At 39.6% G+C, this 17,524-nt stretch overlaps 1 protein-coding gene across 1 annotated transcript in view; it reads right to left on the bottom strand.

Moving 5' to 3' along the window:
• Positions 1-2,559: 2,559 nt before the first annotated feature.
• sptlc3 (serine palmitoyltransferase, long chain base subunit 3) overlaps positions 2,560-17,524 on the bottom strand; it is a 29,825-nt gene continuing 14,860 nt past the window's right edge. Inside the window, exons 8-12 of the mRNA XM_079559777.1 lie at positions 16,451-16,670; positions 10,063-10,189; positions 6,653-6,788; positions 3,766-3,895; positions 2,560-2,962 (exon numbers count right to left, since the gene is read on the bottom strand). Of these exons, the coding sequence (XP_079415903.1) occupies positions 2,849-2,962; positions 3,766-3,895; positions 6,653-6,788; positions 10,063-10,189; positions 16,451-16,670 (727 nt within the window). The 3' untranslated portion in view covers positions 2,560-2,848. The remainder of the gene's footprint in view (positions 2,963-3,765; positions 3,896-6,652; positions 6,789-10,062; positions 10,190-16,450; positions 16,671-17,524) is intronic.

Raw genomic sequence — 17,524 nt, forward strand, 5'->3', positions numbered from 1 at the left:
TTGCAATCTAGAGGTCACTAGGCTGCTGAAGGAGGATGAAAACACAGAAACACGGCAACAAAACAAGTGCCAACACGGATCAGCTACGTAAAACGCATTCATCATCCCATCTTTAATCCTTCCTGTGTTAATCAAATCATTATCCCATACCTCTAGAATTTGGAGGAGCGCTAATTGCTAGGTTAGGTTTCTGTTGGCTCAGGTGTCTGCATACTCCGCATGCTTATCTGGCTCTCTGTGTCTGTCTGCGAACAGGAGGCAGAGGACTTAAAAGCACCAACAAATTATTAAACCTTAACCACAAAACAGGCCACAACAGACAGTGATTTAGTCAGCGAGGTAATTGCACCGCTGTATATTGTATTTGTCGAGGCTATACTTGATATGTCGATGATGAATAGGGAGTCAGTATGAGAGGAGAGTTTATTAGTCAAGCCTTTTGCGCATTAAAATACATTAGCAAAACTATTTACATTTTAAACATGTTGTCACAGTCCGATCAGTCTTTACATGTAAGAAAAGTTCATTTAGTCGGGCTGCAACGACAAAACAGACGAATTGTGATTATTTGACAGTTTATCTTTGGCTTGATTATAAAAAAAAAGACAAGTTCGCCATGGCAACAGGTGGCCCACAGTGATGGGTTTTGGACACACTCTTCTACATGTGCTGTTGATGAAACTGAGATGGACTCGTGCGGCTGAGCTGTTTGTTTCAGCTGGACCTGACATTTACAAACCGGTCTGTGAATTCTCATGCGTAGTTTTATCTGTTGATTGAATAAGTCTCTCATTGAAGCTGTTGAAATTTAACTCCAGTCCAAGATGTGCAATTATAGATACAAACGGCGTCTCTGTAATCGCCCATATATGGCCATGTTTGAAGACAAAATATTTTAACAAACGCTGAAATATGATTAGAGTTTTTCACTTAACAAAGATACAAAGACGTGGGGAGGAGCAAAGTGGTTCAACAGCCCATAAATACATAAATAACAGAGAATGCTAGCTTGATGCTTCATGTTTGCATCGGGCTGATGCTAACGGTTAGCTAACGCTAGCTACAACTGCCGTTTTTTCTCTTCCACTGAACAATCTGCTGTGAGAAAATATCCATATGGGCTCGATTTACACTATACTTTATTTATGTGTGATAAATAAGTTCATATTCCACCAGAAAAATGGCTAAAAGAGTGGAAAATTGTGTTTCTCTTAAGATTCTATTTCCCCCCTCAGCAAAGCCACGCCCCCTTCTATTACGCAATGCCATCTGTATCTAAATTTTTCTACATGTCTACAACCGGCACATTTTCTCCTGTTTGGCATCACCCAAATCTAAAAGCTTCTTGAAAAAAGTGTCAAAATAGCAACAAAAACAGGGATGTTATCAAGACAAACATTTGACAAAAAAGCAACAAAAGGCTAACAAAAACTGGCCCAAAAATCAACAATTCATTAAACAAAAAAGTGACTTAAGAGCAACAAAAAGGTGACAAAAATGGATGAAAAAAGTGACAAAAACCACGACTAAGAAGCAACAAAAAAACAAAAACAAATAAAAAACAAATTTATAACTAAAGCCGAACTGGAGAAAATGTGTTTGGTTAAAGTGGGTAAGAGGTTAAATAACACCAATTAATGTCACTTTTTATCCCATGGTCATTGTTATTTATTCTACAATATGTAATTTGAAGCTGTAAAAATTCTATAGAATACAATGAAATATTATTATTGCGGGCCCCACCGAGGAATCTTGGAATCAGCTATGTGCTAACTACTGACTATTTTACGAAGAATGAAAGAATGAAATGAATGAAAACGCTAAATACTTGAAAATATGGCAAAATTATTCTATACATTATCAGGTTCAATTTAACTTTGTGTGTTTAATGTCCATGAGTTAGCCGGCACCGTTTTTCCATACTGAGATATGTTCTTACCTGAGCTTAGACAAGTTGCCTCTCCTCCTCTCCTCTATGGGGCCAAGGAGAGGCTAAATGCAAACAACATCTTTGGTCTTTTTGCATGACTGAGCGCACGCACAAAGACCAGACAGGTGCACATCAACTTGTCTAAGCTCAGGTAAGAACATATCTCAGTATGGCCTGTTCCATTAATATTTTAATTTTTTGACAAATTTATGCTAAAAATGAATGGGATTATTTACGTCTGGACTCACATGACCTGATTTGACAAATTTATGCTAAAAATGAATGGGATTATTTACGTCTGGACTCACATGACCGGAAGTGGGTGGGGCAGTGTGTGGTGGTAGTGGTGGCTCACTACTTTGAAACAGTACAAAAATGGTAAATACATATGTGATATATATTATATTTACTCTATTTTGATATAGCAATAATTGATCTTTATTCACTCTTTAGACATTGATTCACCTGAGACTGTTACAAAAAATAGTGTTATAAAAACAATGCAAACTCAAGTTTTTGCTTCTTTGTTGAAATAAATAAATGAAAAACACTAAAAAAGTTAGTAATTTTGTGCAGTGGGTTTATAATGGATAGTTATTATTATTTATTATTCACAGCTCAATTAGTAGAATATTTATTTATTCATTTAAGTTGATTATTTATTCACAGGTAAATCGGTTTTATAAAAAAAAAAGAAAAAAGTGAACATCATATACAACTTGTGCGTCCATTAAATTTTTTGCAAATGCATGTATAGAAAAATAAAGAACACATTTGTCACTCTCTCCTGTTATAAAATAGAGGTAAATCTGCCCCGTTGTGGCTCTCAGCGTCTGTCAGATGCAGCTGCCGAACACGGGCTGGAGAGGCGCACTCTTTGGTTTTGACACAGTGGAGCGAAGGTCAGAGGTTCGTCTCTCATTCTTCGATGTGGAAGACTGTCCTGTCTTCCGAGTCGGGCCGTGGGGCGCGTCTCCGCCGCGAGAACTTCAGACAGAGCAGGTCCCCCACTTCATTCAGATGGTGCAGCACCTGGACACACACAAGCACAATTATGTTTTAGTGATGCCAGAGGAATAAATAATTTTAGCAAATAAAACAGGAAAAACATCTACTTCAAGTTAATTGAGATTTATGATCTATTTTAAAAAGCATTGAGACACCGTTTCTTAATTTACAAATTGCAAAGGTTGTTTTAAAACTCTTTAATTACTTTGTGCAATGTTGTTTCGACAACTGTAGTGCTGTTACAGAACAATGACAGCAAATAGCACAGGTGGTAGAGTAGCCAATATATTTACTCAAGTAAGAATAATGTTACTCTGAAATAATGTTACTCTAGTAAAAGTAAAAAAATTCTAGGAGAAAATGTTACTTGAGTACTGTGAGTAACTGAGTAGCTGTTTAAGCGAAAAAGTCTGATTTATTTTCAATGAAGCCATAAATTGTGTGAAACAAAACATAAAATCATGAGGAAATTGTGATATTTACAAAAGAAATTCAAAGAAAATGGCATGAAAATACAGAAAAACTCAATAATTTTAAAGAAGAAGGTGCACAAGATGATCTACATTTACTTTATGAGTCAAAATGAGGCATTTGCCACTTAAATATTTACTCACAATTGAAAAAGTACCAATTATTTTTACTCAAGTCAGAGTACAAATACATAAAAAGAACCGTATGATAAAACTACTCTAAGAAGTACATGTACTTGAGTAAAAGTAACTGAGAACTACCCGCCTCTGGCAAATAGTAATAGGCAACAAGTAGCAGTTACAGCGTGATAAGAAGTAGCCACAGTTGTGCAGTTGTAGTGGTCTAGGTGAACTTACCTGGTCCAGCATAGCTCTGGTGTGGGCGGCAGACAGACAGAAACGCGCTCTGGCCTCAGTGATGGGAGTCGCAGGGAAACCCACCACCACCACACCGATCTTACGCTCCAGCATCTCCCGTGCGAACGCACTGCACACCACAGAAAACAATCATCTACAACAGCAGTTTGGACGTGTACTCTTGCACTGACACGGAGAGAAATACCAAGGCCAAAGTAAGTTCCAAACACATGTAGTAAAGACCGCAAAGTAAAGAGTATTTACTCTCCAGTCAAACCTGAAAGACCTTTTTGTCATGATTGGAGTCTTCATCGGACTAAACAAGGCCCTAACAATGAGATGTATGTAGTTTAGTAGACATTTTCCCAAGTACAGAAGTTTACTTATATCTAGTCTGCATATTTATAGCAAATATTAAAGCCCGTAAATGGTGGATTCAAACACCAAACTCAATCACAAGATGGTCAAACTTTCTTTTTGCAAAGCTTTGCTTCTTTGTTGCTTATTTTTTATTGTAAATAAGATACCATGGTAACGCTTTATGTTAAGGTGTGCTAGTTAAGTATTAAAAAGCATGAATTAATAGGCCATTAATAATATGCTTGTTAAGTATTAATAAGCTGCTTATTATACTTTTATCCATTTAAATAAAATACTACTAGGCCATTAATCATTTTCTTATGAAGATTAATAGGTTGATCATTCTATTGTAATCAACTACCACGCTAATAGGTCGTGAATAAAATACTTATTCATAGCTGACCCTAACCCTAAAAAGATTACTAATGCTTATTAGCACACCTTAATCTAAAGCAATACCTTTATTTTACACTGCAATAAGTAATCAGAAAATAAAAACATTTTCTTGAAATATACTAACTTTTTTTTTTTTAACAATAAATTCAGAAAAACATCTACAACAATCTTATTTTCAAGTACCTCAAATCAAGGACAAATTTACTTATTTCAAGAGAATTGCACTTATTTCTTGATTTGCAGTGCACTTCTTTTTTTTTTGCACATTTACCTAGTTTCTTCTTTGATTACATTTCCTAACTCTTTGTGTTTCTTGAGAATCTTATCTTATTTCTATGGAATGTATTTCAATAACACACAAAAGATCAACATAAATATTTAAAGGAATAGGCCACCGTTTTTACATACTAAGATATGTTCTTACCTCACTTTAGACGTGTTAATATATCCCCGTTTGGTCTTTGTCCGTGCGCTCTGTCACGCAAACGGAGCACATACGCAGCCTCTCCCACATGTCATATAGCTCCAAAAAAGCAAACGATAGAAGCTACCAAGCTCTTCCACGTGTTCCCTATTTAAATAAAGTTACGTGAAGTGTTTTCATGCGAAGTATATTTACCCAGAAATGTAGCATGTCGATTTTATAAGCAAATAAAAAGGGGGACTATATTGTGAGGCGTAATGATACGAGGAGTAAAACGTCCGCGCAGTAACTCCTAAAGGTTATTGACGGAAGTGAGCGGGGGAAGTCTTTAGGAGTTACTACGCGGACGTTTTACTCCTCGTATCATTACGCCTCACAATATAGTCCCCCTTTTTATTTGCTTATAAAATCGACATGCTACATTTCTGGGTAAATATACTTCGCATGAAAACACTTCACGTAACTTTATTTAAATAGGGAACACGTGGAAGAGCTTGGTAGCTTCTATCGTGAGCTTTTTCGGAGCTATGTGACATGTGGGAGAGGCTGCGTATGTGCTCCGTTTGCGTGACAGAGCGCGCGGACAAAGACCAGACGGGGATATATTAACTCGACTAAAGTGAGCTAAGAACATATCTTAGTATGTAAAAACGGTGGCCTATTCCTTTAAGTAGGGTCAGTGATTTAATTTTATCACCACATTGAGACAAGCTGTTAAAAAAATGTGCTATTTAACTTGAACTAAACAGAGGAATTGTGCGTAAATCATATTTTACACTATGATTTACAAGGTCACACTACCCCAAAAAATGTTAAATATTTAAATGAGATAATAACTTTAGATTTCTTGTATCATCATTTAAATACATAATTATAATTGTTAGGCGGTGACCACACTGACGCTACAACTGACCTACACAAATCCAAGCCAAGCCGCTCAATAGTCCTCAAAAAAAAATCTAAAACCTCACATTTTAACAGCGATTTAGGAGGAAATCGTCGCCATTATATAGCTTGTGGTGCAGATGTTTTGGCCGGTACAACATCAGATTTATAGCATTATTTTTGTGTCCTTATTATCACTGACAACAGTAAATCCAGAAGCTTTTTACTGCGCTGTGGGCTCCTGATGCGGCGATTACTGGCCGAGTCTTGACATTTTACGAACGCGCAGCAATGACACGCTTCAAAAAAAGGGATTGGATTATTATACCTGAGCGTCTTAAACGGGCCCGGTGTTTACATGAGCTGCGCCTAAGTAGTTACAGACGCCCCAGCTGTGAGAGCCCCCCTTGGTGGAAACTTTGCAGTGAGAGTATGGCAGCCATCCATATCGCTGTAATAGCACATGCTCCACTCGCTCGAAATCGTTTGTGACAAAGAGAGGAGGTGTCTTAATAGCTGCAATGTGCTATAAAAGCTCTAGCACTAGTCGTCGGTGGGCAGTGATAAGCTACAATTACTGTATTATTTTCTTTTTTCTCACTTCATTCTTGTGTCTTTTGAAGTAAAAACAATTGAGTACAGTTAACAGCTTCTCCTCGTGTATTCATCTCTCTAATCGTCTATTCTGAACTTTATTTATTTACCTAAAACTAAGTCATTTCCGTGACAACATTTCTGTCTTCTTTACTTTACCTGCCTTTGAAGACCATACAAAAGCAGTTTGTTGGACCTGCAGAATTGGCTGGTCCTGACGGTACTTACACCACTTTGCCGGGCATGTAGAGCAGGATGGGAACCACAGGTGAGTCATCATTTCCATAGATGATGAAGCCCATCTCCTTCAGTCTGGCTCTGAAGTACCTGGTGTTTTCTGCCAGTTGGCGCACCCGTCTGATCCCTGCAATTCAAACAAGATGCACTTGAGCGCAGGGCCGACATTTTTTTTTATTTACACTCTCCCCGACTGGAAAGAGCATCTGTCAGTATAGGCTAATGTAGGGTGCGCTTTTTTTTTTTTTTTGGAAAGCTTCCTTATTTCACTACCTCCATCTGGGCCGTGCTTTCACCATAAACTTTCTCATGATTACAACTCAGCTGCAGCGGCAGATGGCTCAGTTTTGTTTCATCTGACGGCCTGCGTTCAGATGAAGCCAGGCATTTCCGCGAACGGGGATGAAATTTACATTCACAAAAACTAGATACAAGCACTTAGCAATGTGCAACTATGGCAGACGTATTTATTAGACTCAAAATCGAAAGCAGCACCACCAGGCTTCCTAACAATGTTCCTCAGCTGCTTTTTGGCTTGGTCCAGTCTTGGAACATTACTGCGTTTCCCAGTCATTACCTGCGAAAAGATTGGCAGTGCGTTCAGAGGGATGTAAGAGAGCACTTTAAATCCCCTTATCTCTACACAAGGAGAAAAAAGAAACATAACATTTCAAACATCTGCCAAAGAGTGCAGCGCCCATTTTGTAAATCGCTCCTTTCTGCGCTGATAGAGGGCACGCAGGTCAAGAAGCTGCTGCCAGACGCTGGGATTGTGAGTAGGTGAGAGTGCGTGGATGCTGCTGTCTGTCAGAGCTTTCCCCTGTTTCTTGAGCGGCAGCCTCCAGTTCACTTTGGAGTGCGAAATTCAACATAGGAGCAGCTAGGGATAGTCTGGAGAACAGGGGGGAAAAAAACAAATCTTTCACTGGCATTTCCTGCGTGTTTCTCCGGTGTTATGATGGACATGGGAACTTGTGTTTTGAAAAGCTTGCAGCGTTGCTCCCAATGCTCCCCGTTCCTTGCTTGTTTGATAAGACAGGTCAAGACTGATTTCTCCATAACAGCGATTTAACGAGGCTACGTCAGACACTGAGCATGTCTGGTTCAGAGCCAGATGAGAAAGTTACTCATCTCGGCTTTAAACTGCAATTTCCATCAACCATAACATATCAGACTGTACATGCTGTAGCTATTAAGCACTTATCCACAGTAGATACGCTGACGACTTTCTCAGGAACTCACTGACATTTTGACAATGACAAACTATCTCATATAATGTAAATATAAGCCAATGTTATTATGATGTCTGCTGTTGCTCTGAGGAAATTCCTTTTCCTCTTATTACGTCGTACTGCCATGATTTGTACACCCAAATATTGCCTTTAAGCTACAATCCATCATTTCGGCTACATTGACTTACCTCAAAAGTCCTCCCGAGGTGTTTTAAGCAGCACTTAGTGAGTTTTTACTTTGACAAACATTGCCTCAAATCATTAGAATGTGTAGTCTCAATGTCAGCTGAGACATAAAAGCGGACAATGGATGATGCCGACGGTCAGGGTACCAGGCTCACCATTGTATTAGACAAAATGCACATAGGGCATAGACTTTTGAGCCTGATCCTGTTTCGGATTTATGACAAACTAAGCTCCTCAAAAACCGCAGTGACGTGCACCAACTGCGCATTTTCTCAAACTTGGGACGGTGGGCACCGAATGGCGGCCCCTTGTCTAATAAAATGAATTCAAGCCAAGATAACTTGCCCAACGCTTGCTGAAGAAAAGGTTTTCAAAAGGATCCTGACAGGAAAGCGTCCTAACATGTTGCCACCAATTTTGGTGAATTTGCCCAACAACTGGAACAGACCCAGTACAAACGACAACCTTAAAAAACCCTTCTATGATGGAGAACTCTGGCACAACTGAGAGCTTACACAAACACATTCTAAGCCTGGATAATTGCTTACGGTTGTGGGCTAAAGTAACCTACACAGGCAGCAGCAAGTCAAATTTAATGTTTTTAAATACCATTTTAATGCCCCAATAGATACAGACAGCATAGTGTCATAGTGGCTTCGCCGAGGGGGAAAATAGAATCTTTTGGGAAACACAATTTTCCACACTTTTTAGCCATTTTCTGGTGGAATATTAACTTATTTACCACACATAAAAAAGTCAAGTGTAAATCGAGTCCAGATTATTCGGTAGAAGTGAAAAAACAGCAGTCGTAGCATTAGCACGATGCTAACATGATGATTCTCCGTTTTTTTATGTATTTATGGGCTGTTGAACCACTTTGCTCCTCACCATGTCTTTGTATCTTTATTTAGTAGAAAAATATCTTCATAATTCAGCGTTTGTTAAAGTAGTTTTTGAATAATTGAATTATTTTCCCCCTTAACTGTTTCAAACATGACCATATATGGGCCATTCCAGAGATGCCGTCTGTATCTATACCAACATTTTCATGCCACATGCAGATATTCAGTGCATAATTTATTTCTTAAGATTCACGGACATTCGGACACGGACACAAACAGAAGAATAAGGGGAAAAATTTATTTTCAAACACAAAATTTGACCAAAGAAATGTGGACAATTTCTGCCCAAACTACAGCTGAATATGTTTGGATTTTCAACGAATTTATGCAATAATAATAGTTGACCAATGCCATTATTTCCCCACCAAAAAATTTGGATTGATATAATGCCAGAGTTGAATTGAATGCTTTTAACAACTTACGGCCAACATTACTGCACTATTACTTTAATCCCTTTTAATGCTTTTTAATGCCCCGTGGAAACCCTGCTGAAGTTATATGGACAGACAAATTGACCTATTTTGACCATGCAAATCCTTAAAACGCACCTTAAACCTACGTAATGCACAAATGAACAATACTATATCTCTCTTCTCAACAAGTGCATGGATAGTCTCCCTGGAGGTACCGCAGCTGGTTGAAAAATGTCTATGTTCCTGTCCCTCTGTCCGATGTCATTAACGCAGAGACTTCTCAGAGGTTTCCTCACAAGCCACACATGAGAATCATTTCCTCCATGTTGGGGTCACGTGCGCTCATGGGACTGTGTGTGTCCCCTCATCTCTCTCTCTCTCTCTCCAAACCCGGTCCCTCTGTAATTGCTCCCACATTTCAACGCGAGCAGCTGTTTGTCTTCCCCCGCAGGTTTAGTACTTACCTCTATGTTAACATGGAGACTGTCCGCCGAATCTGGTTTGCTATTGTTTCCATAAAAATTACAGCGAGGTGTAAAACTTTTCATAAGCCAGGGATAATATTTGTCCGAGAACAGAACATGACGTTTAATGGCCTTGTGGCGAGCGGCGCTGGGGATTGGAGGTGACGTTTACAAGAAAGAGGCAGAGTGTTGAGGGAAACTAACCTTCGTCGCCCCCGTCTTTTCCCATAATGCACTTCATGGCCCGGATAACCTGCTCAGTGACAGGCGGGGACATGGCGGTGGCGTAGATCGCACTGTGGGAATGTCTGCGTATGTAGTCCACAAGCACCTGCGACAAAAAAAGAGAAGGCAGATTTTCAGTTGTTTGCTAAAGCTTACAGGAAGTTGTTACATCTCCTTGCAAAGTCAAAGCCATTTTTTTTTTTTTTCAAACCTTTTCCGGCTGTTTCCAATGTATGTTTACAGCCTTTATCAACAGCTTTTGGGTTTGAATAAATACTTTGTTTTACATCAGTTTGCCAGTCAAGATCAGGAATGTGTCATCAAAGTGCAATGAATTATGGAAATACTTGCAAAAACCATAAGAATAAAAGGAAGCACAGTTAACTTTGACAAAGAAGAATTTTGATATCCATTTGTGATATAGCTATTAAAAGAGTTGTGCCACAGTTGTTTACTTGGCCTTTTTTGTTTTGGCAGTTGTCACTTTGATTGTTAATGCTCGTTGTAGTAACATGACTGTGACTGTGACATGTGCTGCACTATATAGGGAATAATGTGGCCATTCGGACACAGTCTGTCTTTATTCAGAGGTTGCCGGGGCAATGAGGAGGAAACTATAATATCCTCATTAAGGCATGCAGACTTATTCACAAGTGATTGCTAGGAGACAGTCACCGTCAGTTAAACATGCTATCTTAAAGGCATTGTATTTTCCAGACTATAGGTTGTTCCGGAGTATAAGTTGCACCAGCCTTGGCAATGACCTGGGCATGGAGGTGTAACTACACCGTTGACAAGCCTCTCCCGGCAGCACGTTGTTCAAGCACCCATTTGCAAACTCCTTTCTCTAGCTGTAGCCTGCCATTAACTTTCTTTTTTCTTCAATGCAATATCCTCCACTTTTCGCCAGTGCCTCACAAGTTTCTCGCTCACTCCACTTTTTATTTCTGCAGATACTGGTGCACAAATCTCGAGCGCCTTCGAGCAGCTGTCAGTATGAAAATAACAAAAATGTGAAATCATATATTCTGATATATAAGTCGCACCTGAGTATAAGTTGCACCCCCAGCCAAACTATGAAAAAAAGGGTGACTTATAGTCCGGAAAATACGGTATAAAGTATAATTTATTTCTGTAAATATTTCACAAACATGACCAAATTGTGTCCACAGATATGAGGTAAAAATGTTCAAATTAAATATGGATTTTGTTTCTTTACAATAACAACATTTGCATGATATAAAGGTTGTTGATGTTTTTCTTTTGGTTCTCAAGAAAAAAGAGTAAGTTAGTTGTCCATTTGGAAATGGACATACATTTGCAGACTCTCTCTTCTACTTCCACATTCCAGCACCGGTCCCCAATCAGGTCCTAATTAATGGTAGTGCAGCCTCCAATAGATAAAGCTCATCGACTAAACCCTGGAGGTTCTTAGCTTTCACTAAAAGTGCTTCTACATAAATTACCTTAAGTTTTCTGCTGTTGACCTGTACTTTTCTGATCAACCACTAGAGCATGCTCATGCACAGTCCTCACCTGAGAGTTAATTAAATGGCCTGCTTTTCCCTTGGCTGTGTGACTGTGAAGCTGGTTAATGCTTTGGCCCATCTCCTGCTCCTCGCTGCAGAGCCAGCCTTTTAATATGAAAGGGAAGCGATGCCGAAATGAGCCAGAATCGGGACTGTCACGCTCGTTATTCCAAAATGTCAGAAGCACATTAATTCGCCTGTAGTGGTTGTCAGGAGACGAGAGGACAGGCCGGGCAGGCTGCGGTCCCGGGAGCATGTGTGTGTGTAGCGGGCTGGGACTGTGATGGGCTTCTACTCTCCGGCTCTGCGGTGGCCCCCGGCGGGTGCGAGGTGATGACACGGAGCCGGAGATGCTGTCTGGCCACTGCTTCCACGCGCAGCCATCTGTGCCTGCTGGGGCGGTGGCTGTGGCTGAAGAGATTTCGAGGCAAATGCTCAAACATAGGATAAGAACTCTGAAACAACCGGACAGCTGCTTTCGTTTAGGGCAAAGGATTTACTCCGCTTTTCGGGCCCCGCAGGATTTTTGGTGCGACCAAGATAAACCAGTTAAGGGAATGTGTCCGCAATCTGTCTCGCGTCTGGAAAGCTGGGGTGCGCAGCGACAGTAGAGCCACATCTGAGTCGGAAATTGCAGTTGTATTGGTCAAGATTAGCAAATAGTTTGGGAAACATGGTTGTGTAAGCTCTCTGTTGAACAAGAGTTTTCCATCAATCTGTCATCTGTAAAGGGTTGTTTTATTGTCAAGAATGAGAAAACTTCTCCTGACATCTCACCTGATAAAACCTCTTAAAATGAAAGGTGAATGTCCTTTGAAAGGAAAAAAAAACAGCTTACAATCTTGCTAACCCTGTAGTTTCAACCTCTTTAAATATGTTCTGTAATGAATGAGATTCTTGCATTAGTTTAGAACAAAGTTTTTAAAACTTTTCGGAGCCAAAGCACATTTTTTTTCATTGATAAAATCACGAGGCACACCACCAGCAGAAAATGTTAAAAAATGTACCTCTGTAGCCTATATTCACAAAATAAAGCCACGATGCAACTGTCACACCTGTCGTATCCATGCTTCACTAATTCTCTTGTCTCAAAGAAATTCCGATAAGATAAGATAAGATAAACTTTATTGTCCCATAGGGAAATTTGTCTTTGACTTGCCATGCTGTGGTTGCTGTGGTCAAATTAGCTACCTGCGGCCACTTACTGATATGGAAGAGTATTACATGGTTACTCTGCCGATCACTAGACAGCACAGAGACTTAACAACTGCACATTATTTGCGATTTGTTTTAGAAAAATATCTTTTTAGACCAACTAGGTGAAATAAGATGATTTTCAAAAACACACCAGGCAATATCTCACGGCACACTAGTGTGCTGCGGCACAGTGGTTGAAAAACACTGGTTTAGACAACTGAAGTTACAATGTTCTTAACTAGGGCTGAAACGACTAATCGATTAATCGACGACTAATCGATTTTTTTAAAAAGTCGACAACTATTTTAGTATTCGATTAATCGTTTTCTGGTTCAAACAGACTAAAATGAAGCAAAAATGACATAAAAATGTAGCATTTTTGATGAAAACCTACTTTGATTTTATATTTAGGGTCTGTAGTGTTTTGTACATTGTAAATTTCATTAATAGAGCCTTCAAAAAACATTTCCCTTTAGTTTCCTGAATCAACACATCCTCAAACAGCGCCACTTAAGCTATAATGTGATAAAAAAAAAGAAAAAATCAAATTTTCCTGCACCATTCACAGCCAAGCGATTAATCGATTAATCGTAAAAATGATCGATAGATTAATTGATTACAAAATAATCGTTAGTTGCAGCCCTATTCTTAACCCCTCAACACCCGGCTTAACTGAGCGCATTTTCTCCAGTTTGGCATTACCCAAATTGAAAAAAAAAGTCAAAATAGCGACGGAAACAAGGATGAAAACACAACAAAAAAGAGACAAAAACATGAGGAAAAAAGCCACAAAAAAGCAATTAAAAAGCAACAAAAAAACAAAAACAAAAAAGACAAAAGAGACGAAAACAGGACAAAAACGCTTCAAAATCACAGCGACAGCGTGACAAAAAAAGTTACAATCACTTTTGTAGGTCTTCGCTGTCAAATGAGGCATTACACTGTTGATCTCCAGTCGAGATTTAGGTAAAGCCACAAATCATTATCCCATTACTTGCCAAGAAAATAAAATGCCAATATTTCTTTCCCTCCTCCTTTAATACAATGCAGTGCTAAGTGACAGCTGACATCGCTTCCTCTGGTTTACAGCACTGGCCGCAGTTCGGATGTAGCAAAATGTGTCCAGTGTGCCACAGAGGGAGCCGGGAGCGCAGCCAAAAGCACACACTCGCCGTCACACGTTTCTCCCCCAGCAGCACATGTATTTAATAAGCTCAATTAAATGCCCTCCTTTCCTTTTTGAATTGGGCGAGTGTGCACAGCTTCATATGGACTTCAAGTGAATTAGAAGGAGCTTGAAGTTGCATTTATTGGGCTATTTATTTTGGGTACTCTCATAAAACAGCTATAACATGACTGTTTTCCAGCGCACATCTGCACAGCCTTTTGTCGGTCAACCCGATACCACTTAGTGTCGGATTTGAGAGATTCCACCACAACAACAAATGCGTCGATTTCCAAAAGGGCCTCTCTCCTCATCTCGCTGCCTCGCTCAAGTTTACTGCGCCCAGCTGTCAAACCGTACTTCAAACATTATCATGCTTGTTAAAGGGCATCCTGTTAAATGTGCAGCGCAGTTCCGACGCCTGCCACAAGAAGGGGCTGGACCTCTGCCAACTTTACCTTCTTATTAGGGCAACGCGGGGCTGTGCCAAACATAAGGCCACGGCAGGAAGGGCTCCTCGCTGAATGCTTAACTCAAACAACATGGCCGTTTCCTCTGATGCTTTCTAATCAACTGCAACAAAAGTGGTGTGGTTATGTACTAAAGTGTACTTTTTAATGGAGTAAAGAGAAATTACAAAGCCGTGGAGTCACAACCTGGGAAACATTTGTTGGACACATGAGAAATAGGGTGTGACAGAGTGGCAGTCGTTAAGAACCAAACAACTCTGAGCTGCTCTCCATCCAAATGTGTTACAGGTTTCCCCCCAAAGTGACAAACAGCCTTTTGGAAATAACCTCAATTATGATTAAGCTGATTTTTTGTGTGTGAATGAATTAAAGGTATGACAATGCAAACATATGCTGCTGTTTGACGCAGGACTCAAGTTTCGCAACATAATATCCACAGCTAAGGAAAATCTGTCAAAACTTACATAAATGACATGGACAGAAGGCTCAGAAACTGATTACCAGAGAGAGGCATGTAGTAACTACAGTAGCTCCTCTGCAGCCAGTCGTAAAATGAAATAAGATGTAATCAGTTTAACAAAGCCAAAACAGATAAATCTCCTGAATTAGTGAAGGGCAAAAACTATTAACGTTACAGACTGTGGGCAGCTTTTGTGGCAACAGGAATAATGTAACCTCAGATTGAAAGTAAGAGATGCTATACTTAATGAAATGTCATCCATTTAATTTATTACAGCTAACACAATAAAATAAATAAAGATAAACAGTAAATTGCGCCGTTTTGAAAGATTGCACAGTGTCAGCTAAGCTACATGAGGAGTTGTTGCCGTAGGTTTAAAAACTGCACTTTTTGAGGAGGAAGACGTCGAGCAAAGATCCATCGAGTGCAAGCTGAGCAGTGTGCTTTGGGATTCATTTGCTCTAATCAGCAACACAACTACCACATTTTCCGGACTATAAATCGGGTTTTTTGCATAGATTGGCTGGGGGTGCAACTTTGTATATCAAAATGTTTAATTTCACGTTTGTTATTTTCACGCTGACAGCCACTTGCGTACCAGTATCTGCTACTCCTGTACGGTTGCACAATGACAAATAAAGCACTTAATCACCTACTGTGCCTCTGAAAATGGTAAAAACGGCAAAGTTTGGAGTGAGCAGGGAACTTGTGAGGGACTGGCGAAAAGTCGAGGTTACTCTGAAAACTACTACTGAAATGAAGAAAATAAAAAAAAGGCCGGCATCGCTTTAGATTAAGGTGTGCTCATTAAGTATGCATTAGTATATAATTTTGGAGTTAGGGTAACGGTTAAGGTCCGGGTTAGGTAAAGGGTTGGCTCTGAACAAGTGTATTATTAATGGCCTATTAATGGTATGTTTGCAGATAAAAGTAGATTAAGCAGTGTGTTCATACTTTACAAGCATATTATTAATGCTTATTAATACTTATTAATATTTAACAAGCACAACTTAATATAAAGCGTTACCAAAAAGCTAATCGTGGGCTAAAAGCTAGACGGCCACAGCTAGAGGAACGAGTTTACAAGTGGGTGCTTGAACAACGTGCTACCGGGAGATACTTGAAAATGGTGCAGTTACGCCTCCATGCTCAGGTAGTTGGCAAGGCTGGTGCGACTTATACTGCGGAGCAACTTATAGTCCGGAAAATACAGAAATCTTCCCAATAAATAATCATTCTGTCAGCACTGATTAAAAGGAGTCAAACATCTTTGTCTATCATAAAAGAGTGACATAAGTATATTTTAAATAGTCCATAAAATGGTAAATATTGGCTCACTTAGTCGTAGTCATATTGGCCTGGTGTATGTGCAAAACACAAACCTTTTGAATGTTAGTCAAAAAAATATCCAGTGCTTCAAGATGATTGAGAATTTTTATGTGACGGGTAACCTGTTCCATATAACTTTTGACAGAGACTGGAGCGTTGGCCATTTGAAAATCTTTTTCATGAACTTTTCACAGTCAGTCAGGAGTGAGTCAGGAACCTTTTTGCCTGCGATGTAGCCTCCGGAAGCCCCGAAGCTCTTGGTGAAAGTGCCCATCATGATATCCACGTCTGCGGTGTTCACGTTGAACAGCTCGGTCACGCCTTTGCCCGTCAGCCCCACCGCTCCGATGCTGTGCGCCTCATCCAGGTACAGGTAGGCTTTGTACTTCTTCTTCAGGGCTAAGATCTCCGGCAGGCGCACCACTGAGCCCTCCATACTGAAGAAATGGTCCAGAGAGAGAGCCGTTTATAAGCATATGGACACATTTAAAGGCCTGTTGATATTTCTATTCATATATATTATAGTAAACAGAGTATGTTCTAATGTTGTCCCCTCTTAAAAAAGTGCTGCAATGTTTTGTTGTTGGACAAATCTTGCAGCTTATTTAGTCTGTTCCCTCCTGCTGATGTCATGGAGTGGTGCTTATCAGTGTGTATTTAAAGTCTAGGCAGCTTTATTTGACTTTAAGTGACCTTAAATTGCCTCCACTACAAAATAATACTTTTTATCTCCTAGTTTTTATTTCCAAAGCTTCACTTACTTTTGTGCCAGCAAACAAAGAGTAAAGCACAATTTTCTATAAATGCTAGCGTTCAAGGAAATTACTTGATTGTTTCAGCTCAAATAAAATAATCCCCCCCGCCCCCCCCATTACTTTTTTAATTTCTTGCCAAGTTTGCCCCATTTTCCTCAAACTTTTCCCCATATTTTTTTCTTATACTTGCCCCATTTTTTCCTTCTGTTTTCCCATTCCCCATTTATTCCCTATTTTGTCCAATCAATCAATCAATATCCCCCCCCCCACTTTAACACATTTCTTGACATCAGACACGAACCCGATATTGTAACTTGCAGATCTTCCACACGTTACTGTTCTGTTTTGTGGTTCTAGATGACAAATCAGTATTGAAAAAAGTATAATTGAAGTATTTGTACTGAAAAGATTTAACGGTACCCAGCCCTATGCATGACCTAATTGGGTCTTCTGCTTGGAAATGTCGAAAGAATTGATTGTATTTCACACATTTTTAGGCATTTGATTTCTGATTTGTGTAATAAAATCATCTTCAA

Source organism: Gobius niger (genome assembly GCF_951799975.1).
Source record: "Gobius niger genome assembly, chromosome: 7".
Classification (NCBI taxonomy): Eukaryota; Metazoa; Chordata; class Actinopteri; order Gobiiformes; family Gobiidae; genus Gobius; species Gobius niger.